General features: G+C 50.9%; 1 protein-coding gene across 1 annotated transcript in view; it reads left to right on the top strand.

Moving 5' to 3' along the window:
- ebf1a (EBF transcription factor 1a) overlaps positions 1 to 8,589 on the top strand; it is a 48,376-nt gene that overhangs the window by 36,281 nt on the left and 3,506 nt on the right. Inside the window, exons 12-15 of the mRNA XM_025063374.1 lie at positions 2,897 to 2,985; positions 6,303 to 6,368; positions 6,616 to 6,778; positions 7,817 to 7,996. Of these exons, the coding sequence (XP_024919142.1) occupies positions 2,897 to 2,985; positions 6,303 to 6,368; positions 6,616 to 6,778; positions 7,817 to 7,996 (498 nt within the window). The remainder of the gene's footprint in view (positions 1 to 2,896; positions 2,986 to 6,302; positions 6,369 to 6,615; positions 6,779 to 7,816; positions 7,997 to 8,589) is intronic.

Below are 8,589 nucleotides of genomic sequence, written 5' to 3'. Positions count from 1 at the left end.
CTCCTCCTCCAGCCTTTCTCCTTCCTTCAGGAGCCAAACGCTGCACTCATCTGTTTCCCGTGTATGAATTTCCCGCGGTGCGTTGGTCTGGTGACATGTTCAAGCGCTGCTTTATTTAGCGTCGGATTCTGCAAATAAAGGCAAAAAAAGTCTCAAGGTTTATGGAAAAATGGATAAAAATTAGATTGTAAGGTATTGATCTGGAGTGTGTGTGTGTGTGAGACACCAGAAAAACCTCCACAGACGGAGGGAGAGGGAGAGGGAGAGGGAGAGGAAGAGGGAGACGGAAAGGGAGAGGGAGGGGAAGAGGGAGGGGGAGGGGGGGGGGGGGGGGGGGGGGGGGGGAGGGAGAGGGGAGATGGAGTGTGTTGGAGAGAAGGTTGTGAGATGATCAGCTCCTCACCCGCCGTCTGAGGGCTGTTAAGGCGTTAGCATCGAGCCTCAGAGCCAATTACCCCACCCCACAAGTGCTCTTCACTCTTCACTCCCTCCGACTAACGCACACACACTGTTGGGTGACACAGAAGGAGACGAGTCAGCTTCAGCGTACACCCCCCGGCCCCCGCCCCTCTCAGTAACCACCGCCCTCCGACACCACAGCCTTCAACTTGGAGGGTCTCAGACCGCCCGCCCCCGGAGCTCATACCTCCAGCACCCCTGCTAGCCTTCTCCTCCTCCTAACTCCTCACCCCTCCATAGTCCACCCCCCCACCCCCTCGCAGCTCTGTGGGTTATTATAGTGAAATATGAAGCGGTGTGGATTCTAGGCTTCATGAAATTTCCATGAGCATTGATCTGATCTGATGTGGGTGATTGCGAGGTGAATCCCTCCAGTCCAGGGCTGTTGCTCATCTATTCATTTATTTATGGCAGTTATGTTTTACTGGCTTTGATTTGCTCTTCTGGAGAGCGACAGCTAAGGATTATAAATATACCTGAATCCTGGAGCTCCAGCCTCCTCTCTCAAGGCACGGGACTTTTTTTATTTTCTTATACTGCACTAACTCCTGTTGTGAAATATGTGATATTGAGCATGGTTATAAAAGCATGAAATGTCAGGATAATCCCAAAAGAGACACAGGCAGGTAGTCGGTGGCGTGCGTTGTCCTCCACGCGCTCATCCTCTGGTTTATGGTCCTTGAAAATGAGCAGAGACGATATCACTTCCTCTCTCACAAACCAAAATGCTCTCTTTATTTGTAACGGGGGTATCTGTGTGTCTCAGGATGTTGATGCTATTGTTCACTGGAGGCTCATTTGGCACTTTGTGGAGGACTGATAAAAAATTAATCATAAAAACTGAAGCCTCTGAGACGTTGGTGGAACGATGCCCTAATCCAGGGCAAATCCTCGTTACGCTCTCGGAGATCAGACAAAATGGAAGCGGCGACAAATATTTGTCGTCAGAAGTAAAAGTCAGGCATCATTTGTTGTCTGCTGTTGGACGGATGTTCTAACAGATGTGATCTGTCGTACGGGTCGGTCTTCAGAAGTTCAGTCAGAGAGCGCTCCTCTGTTCCTCCTCTGTTCCTCCTCTGTTCCTCCTCTGTTCCTCCTCTGTTCCTCCTCTGTTCCTCCTCTGTTCCTCCTCTGTTCCTCCTCTGTTCCTCCTCTGTTCCTCCTCTGTTCCTCCTCTGTTCCTCCTCTGTTCCTCCTCTGTTCCTCCTGTGTTCCTCCTCGTTTCCTCCTGTGTTCCTCCTGTGTTCCTCCTCTGTTCCTCCTCTGTTCCTCCTGTGTTCCTCCTCGTTTCCTCCTGTGTTCCTCCTGTGTTCCTCCTCTGTTCCTCCTCTGTTCCTCCTGGCTCTTTTCTGAGGGGGGAGCGGGGCATCAGCCCTCAGGAAACGTCCAAGCTGTGACCCACGGGGGAAACAGACGGACATCACAGACACAGTCAGTCAGTCGTCCTGGGAAGTCACTCGGAATCGACGACAGATTTATTTCTTTTCCCCAGTAGCAACTTACATTTACAGGATGTGTTTGTCAACACTCACCACCAGGTGGTGCACAACCAGGGGGCAAAGGTCATTCTGCCCTCAACCCTAGAGCTTTTTTTAGGAGCATTTCTGCCACAAACTGCCACAAATTTTTCCAACTGTTTAAGACAAAAATACGTGTCAAAAAATGTAACGATAAAGAGAGAAAACGCAGACAGGGGGCAGCGTCGCTGCAGAGGAACAGAACAACATACACCACTAGTTACCCATCAACGTGACGGGTGTGTATTTGTACAACAGCGTTGTCTGGTTGGTAAACTGTGAAGAGGCAGGAGGGTAAAAGACGGGGCAACAGAGAGTACATCAGAAATTAATGATGAGACGCAGCGTTTACGTTTATCCAACAACCTCAGCGCTGAGTGTTTGACTAGAAGACTCAGATCTTCATCGTTTTTATTCCAACGTTTAAATATTCATGGTAAATCTTCTCATATTCAATTACTGAGGCACAACCAGCAGAGTGTGTGTGTGTGTGTGTGTGTGTGTTCAGCCTCCTCCCCGGAGCGTCCAAGCCTTTGTTATATTGGAACCAGCCTCTGTAATTGCCTATATTAGTCGATGATCAACGCAGGACCACAGGACACACACACACACACACACACACACACACACACACACACACACACACGGCGGCCTGATTCCTGACAGTCTTTTTATTAAGCTCAAAGCAGCGACAGAGAGAGATTCATTACATCACAGACAAACAAAGACGTAACAGAGAAACAGTCACCACTGCAGGTACAACCACGCGTCAGTCAGTCGCCGCCGCCGCCGCCACCGCTCCGTTCTCCTGTTCTACCTCACAGTGTCTCCAGAACAACAGGGGAGTTTCATTAATAAAAAACAAAACGAGAATTAAGACTTTATCTCTCTCTCTCTGTGTCTCTGTGTCTCTCTCTCAGCACTAAACGAGCCAACCATAGACTACGGTTTCCAGAGGTTACAGAAGGTCATCCCCAGACACCCAGGAGACCAGGAGAGATTACCCAAGGTACAGTGCTCCTCCTCGTCTCGTGTGTCGCTGGTTGCCAGACGCACTTGTTATTTTACAGGAACTGGTGTCGCTGGTACACACACACGTATCACACTCTTCTCCGCTTTCACCGCATATATGGATATACGTGGCACAAGGACGGCTCGACCTCCGACACACAGGGACGATTGTGTGTCACGGACGCCGGGCCGTACGCCACGCCGCGCTGCGCGGCAGCACGCACGCCTGATCATATGTTCATCGTCAAGTTCCCGCTCCAACAAACGCCATATTTGTGCAGCGAACACACAAACAAGTCTATTCATCCTTCCACTCTGTATAAGGTCATCTGGACCGGCCAGGAGCGAGAGAGGAAGGGGATGGATGAAGGGAGGGTGAGAGAGAGAGAGAGAGAGAGAGAGAGGCAGAAGCAGGTTAGGTGATCCATCATAGCTGTCCAGTCTTACCTCCTGCTGGGTCAGTGGATCGAAGTCAACCCCGGGTGGACTTTATTACTTTCAGCGCACACACACTCACACACACACACACATGCGTCTGTTTCTGTGCCTGAACACACACACACACAGAGAGCAGTCATCATCAGGCAGAGATGGAGAGGCCAGGTAGATGCAGAAGGATGATAGAGAAATCACTGCTCCTCTCTGTGTGTCATGTCTGCAGGAGACAGACTTGTCCTGGGGAGTTCTGCTCTTTAGCCTATCAACCCCCTGTATCTCTCTAAACATCGTCCTAGCCATTCATCTCCTCCTCCTCCTCCTCCTCCTCCTCCCCCAGTGTTGTCCATGTCTCCGTGCCAGGACCAGTTGTTCATTTTACCTTTTATTGATTTGAGCTCTCGTTGAGAGACCAGTTTGTCGACTGCACTCCTGTCAAACATGGTGGGCAGCAGAGGGGCAGCAGAGGGGCAGCAGACGGGCACAGACCCCAACACGTCATGGGACTCTATGTTCCAGTCATCGTGTCACTGACTGAGTGGACGACTCACTCTGACAAAGTGATTGAACTCTTCATCAGCGGCTGCTCTACCTCTAACTCTAACTCTAACTCTGACTCTAACTCTAACTCTGACTCTAACTCTAACTCTGACTCTAACTCTAACTCTGACTCTAACTCTAACTCTGACTCTGACTCTAACTCTAACTCTAACTCTACTTCTACCTCTAACTCTAACTCTACCTCTACCTCTAACTCTAACTCTACCTCTACCTCTACCTCTAACCCTAACCTCTACCTCTACCTCTACCTCTACCTCTAACTCTACCTCTGACTCTAACGCTGACTCTACCTCTAACTCTAACTCTACCTCTACCTCTACCTCTACCTCTACCTCTCCCTCTCCCTCTCCCTCTAACTCTACCTCTGACTCTAACGCTGACTCTACCTCTAACTCTAACTCTACCTCTACCTCTACCTCTACCTCTAACTCTAACCTCTAACTCTAACTCCACACGGAGCTGCAGCTGACGGACCCAGACCCAGAGGTGGAGGCTGGTTAGCTGAGGCTGTGGTGGAGCTGGGATGTGGGGCCAGATAATGAGTGACCGCCCTGCCAGACAGGGCCAGGCCCTGCTCTGGATCAGGTTCCCCTTCCTGTTGGCGTCTCTGCGGACCTGACTTTACGGGAAGAGACCCTGGACCCAGGAAATGGTCTCCCCTTACAGCCACAGACGAGGAAGGCAGTTTGGAGCTAACCACATTTATCTGTTTATCAGGATGACTCTGGAGCGCTGCCTAATCACGTTTAGCCACCGGACAGATCCCTTCACTAACGAGAAGCTCATAGGTACAGACGAGGCACAGGAACAGGAGCCAGCCATTAATACAGAGAGTCAAAGAGCGGAGAGTCACATGTCCACCCCCCCACAACAGCCCCACTCTCCAGCTGGAGATCTGTTTGGGTCATAATGCTCAATACTTTCCTCATTTCACTCTCCTCCTCCTCCTCCTCCTCCTCCTCCCTGCCTTCATCCATCCATCTATCTACTGATCCCTGGGAGGCTCCAGGCTTTAGAAAAAGCAAAGAGAGGGAAGCGAGGAGCGGTGCATACATACTAAAGAACTACTTACCTACCCAGGGCCTCCACGTCTCTCAATCACCTCGAGCAGGCCTCCTCTCTGGGCTCACCTCTCTGCCTCGCCCCACCCTCCCACCCTCCCACCCTCCTCTCTGCCTCCCCCCAGATAGTGCCAGTAATGGGAGGTTAACACAGAGGCAGTGCTCCCATTATTGAGTGAATTTAGCGCCTCGGACAGCGCTCTACAATCTTTATTGCTTCGCTGACCCTCTCGTCATGTCCTAGCCGCGCTCGACAGGCACCACGTGTGTGTGTGTGTGTGTGTGCGCGGTGTGTGTGTGTGTGTGTGTGTGAGGCCGTGCCTGTGGCTGTGCCTGTGAGTGTGTTATATGAGGTCTGATTGAAAGGCGGCGTGTCGTGGAACAGAGAGCACACATGCTCCGGGGCTTGTTCGCAGCGAGGGAGACACTCAGGAGGGTATAGAGCACAGCGTGTGTGCGCACGAGTGAGAGAAAAGGAGGGAGAGACAAAAATCAAGGGGAGGTTGGAGGAAATGGGGCTGCAATTTTCTGCTTGTCGCACCTCCAGCGTAGAGCCCGGCCCCGGCACATTAACTTTTAAAAAGGGTTTTGAAGGGCCACCGGGGTCTGCATCACACCGGCACGGATGACAAGTGCCTGGAATCACACACTCCACGAGGGGGGAGAGGAGAGAAGGAGAGGGGGGAGAGGAGGGAAAAAAACCCCTCCATGTTAGGATAAATGTTTGATGAGGGAAAGTCAACCGAGCAGGTTCTTCAGCCACGTTCCACATGAATCACACAAATCCGACGCAGGACGTTTCATCTGGTTCGTTAGCAGGGTTAATACGGGGCAGGAGACGGGGGTGTCCCCGCTGACAGGGGCAGTTGTCGGGGCGTCGACCTGATGATGTGTTGTGTTAAATCAGACGGATGCCTCATCACGCCAGGTAGATTCATGATCCGGCCGTGACAGGAGGGAGGAGAAGACGTAGACGACGGTCGACTGATAAGAAGGAAACAGGCTCATGTTTTATTCACAGATCAGGGAGTCTCCCCTCTGCCCCCCCCACACTCCCCCCAAACTGCCCTGTGAGTAACAGAGTGCCAGGACGGACCCATTTCTCTTCCCTTCCTTCTGTAGGAACGTCGTTCTTCTCTCTCGCTCACTCGGTTCCGCATTCACAGCATAATGTAGGAAAGAAATGTAATAAAAGTGACGGAACTCTTTGAGCTGGAACTCCAGATTAATCTCCTCCGTCTCTCCTGCCTGATCGTAGGAGGTGATCTTAAAGAGAGCAGCAGACCTGGTCGAGGCCTTGTACGGGATGCCTCACAATAACCAGGTAAACACGCACACACACACACACACACACACACACATTATATTGTAGGTATTTCCACCCTGGGTTATTGACGTTCTAGTCTGTGAACTGCAGAGAAATACTGACGATGAAACGTTCCTCGTTAAAGATAAAACCCTGACATCATTGGACGATCCATTCAAATCCACGAATCACAAAGTTTGGATAAAAAAAAAACCCCGTCTTCTGACCACTGCTGACCACAGCTGTTTTTCCCCGTTGTCGTCAGGAGATGATCCTGAAACGAGCAGCCGACATCGCAGAAGCTCTGTACACAACAGTACCACGAGGACACAACCAGCTGGCCAGCCTTGGCAGCGGATCTGTCCACGCTGGCATGATGGCCGTGAACTCATTCACCGGGTCAGAGGTCGCACAAACAGCCAATCAGGGTAAGAGTCAACATTACGTAACCAGTGATTCTTCAGGAGAAGAGTGCGTTTATATAAAAGTTGTGTTTCTTTTTTTTTTCTTTTGGGCAATTAACAAAAGGCAAAATAAGACGTTCAAAAAAGGGGACGGGGTGGGGGGGCAGGTGGGGGGGGCGCTGGCAACAAAAACAGGAAAAGGTTGAGAGGAGGAGAGAGTGAAAAATAGAGAACGAGAGATTCATGGACGGAGGAGGATGGAGAAATATGACTGAGCCCTAAGGGTGTGTATATTAGACTGGGGTCGGCCCCCGTCTGACAGAGAGAGATGGGGGGGCAGTCAGCGGTGATTCATCACATGTATCAGGGGAAGCCGAGCAGAGTGGACGGAGCAGCCGCTGGATGTGTCTCAATTCTCACAATAAGCCTCTCCGCTGCTTCCTCCGCACTCCATCTTCATCAGGAAACTTCCAGAGAAGAGAAGAAAAGAACAGATCTCAGCAGCCGCTCCTCCGCCTCCAACTCTGTCCAACCAACGGGGGACGAGGACGGAGTGGGTGACAACTAATTACAGGAGACCGGGCTTCCACAGGCAGGAGTCGAAACGTCGGATTTTTTTGATTTTGTTTTTCGTCCAGTGTCAGCATGTTTGACCTGAGCTGTATATTTATAGCCCTGGATTTTCCTCGTCCTCCTAACGTTCACTGTCCCCGTGCGTGAAGCATCAGCGAGGCCGGCTTTATGTTTTTACAGATTCCAGGACTTGGAGTCTTAATTGTTTGATCGATAGATTTAATTTTGAAGAAAAGCCTCTGAGGTCAAAGGTGTTTCAGAGGAGCCGTTCTGATCCTGCTCGTCTTCTGACTTCATCTTCCTCACTCTGCCATATGCCGTCTGACTTTGGTGGAACATTTCTCTTCTCTGTGTCCATTACTGTGTAAGAAAAAGAGAATTTGGCAGCGCTGCATGTGGGCTAGCTCTCTGTTGTTGTGTCTGCCATCTGCTCTGCCCCTGACACCTCTCTCTCTCTCTCTCTCTCTCTCTCTCTCTCCCCATCCGTAGGTTTCAGTCGGAGCACCAGCAGCGTGTCCCCCCACGGTTATGTCCCCAGCTCCACCCCTCAGCAGGGTAGCTACAGCTCTGTCTCCACTAGCATGAACGGCTACGCTAACTCCGGCATGGCGACTCTGGGCACCTCGCCCAACTTCCTCAACGGATCTGCTGGCAACTCGCCCTATGCTAGTGAGTAAATTCAATGCACCCCAGGTCCAGACACAGGGTGGCGCCGTGTAAAAAGGAGAGGGAGGTCAAAAGAACGAGTCGCTGCGTTTTGTACAAAGACAGGAATTAAGAAAAGGAGAAAACCCTCCACTTCAGCTGCCTCATCTGTTTCTTTAAGAACACGACATACGCAAATCCTGACTTTATTGGCCAGAGTAGCAGACCACCTAACACCCCCCCCACACCCCTCCCCCTCCCACACACACACACCGTTAGCCTCTACATTAAAGACCCTTGATTAAATCAATAAACTAATTGCTAGAGAAGCAATTCCATTTCAGCTCTTTGATTCCTCGGTGTTAACAAGTATTTTAAAAGGTTCATCGGCCCCACACAGCCTCCCTCGATCAATGGCCCACGCCCTGCCTTTGTAGGTCCAATTTTCATTAATTGATTAGTTAGGCCTCTTCATAAATGGATTATGACTTTATTGCGAGGATTTGTCAGGAAGAGCCGTAAAAGCTAAGTGTTGGATGATAACAACAATAAAAGTGGGAGTGGACACCAGGGGGCAGGTGACGTACGGCTCGGCTGGTGGTAGAGTTTGGCGGGGG

Source organism: Cynoglossus semilaevis, chromosome 15 (assembly GCF_000523025.1).
Source record: "Cynoglossus semilaevis isolate Cse_v1.0 chromosome 15, Cse_v1.0, whole genome shotgun sequence".
NCBI lineage: Eukaryota > Metazoa > Chordata > Actinopteri > Pleuronectiformes > Cynoglossidae > Cynoglossus > Cynoglossus semilaevis.
Note: the sequence above shows the minus strand (reverse complement) of the source record. Positions and strands in the feature narration are given on the sequence as shown.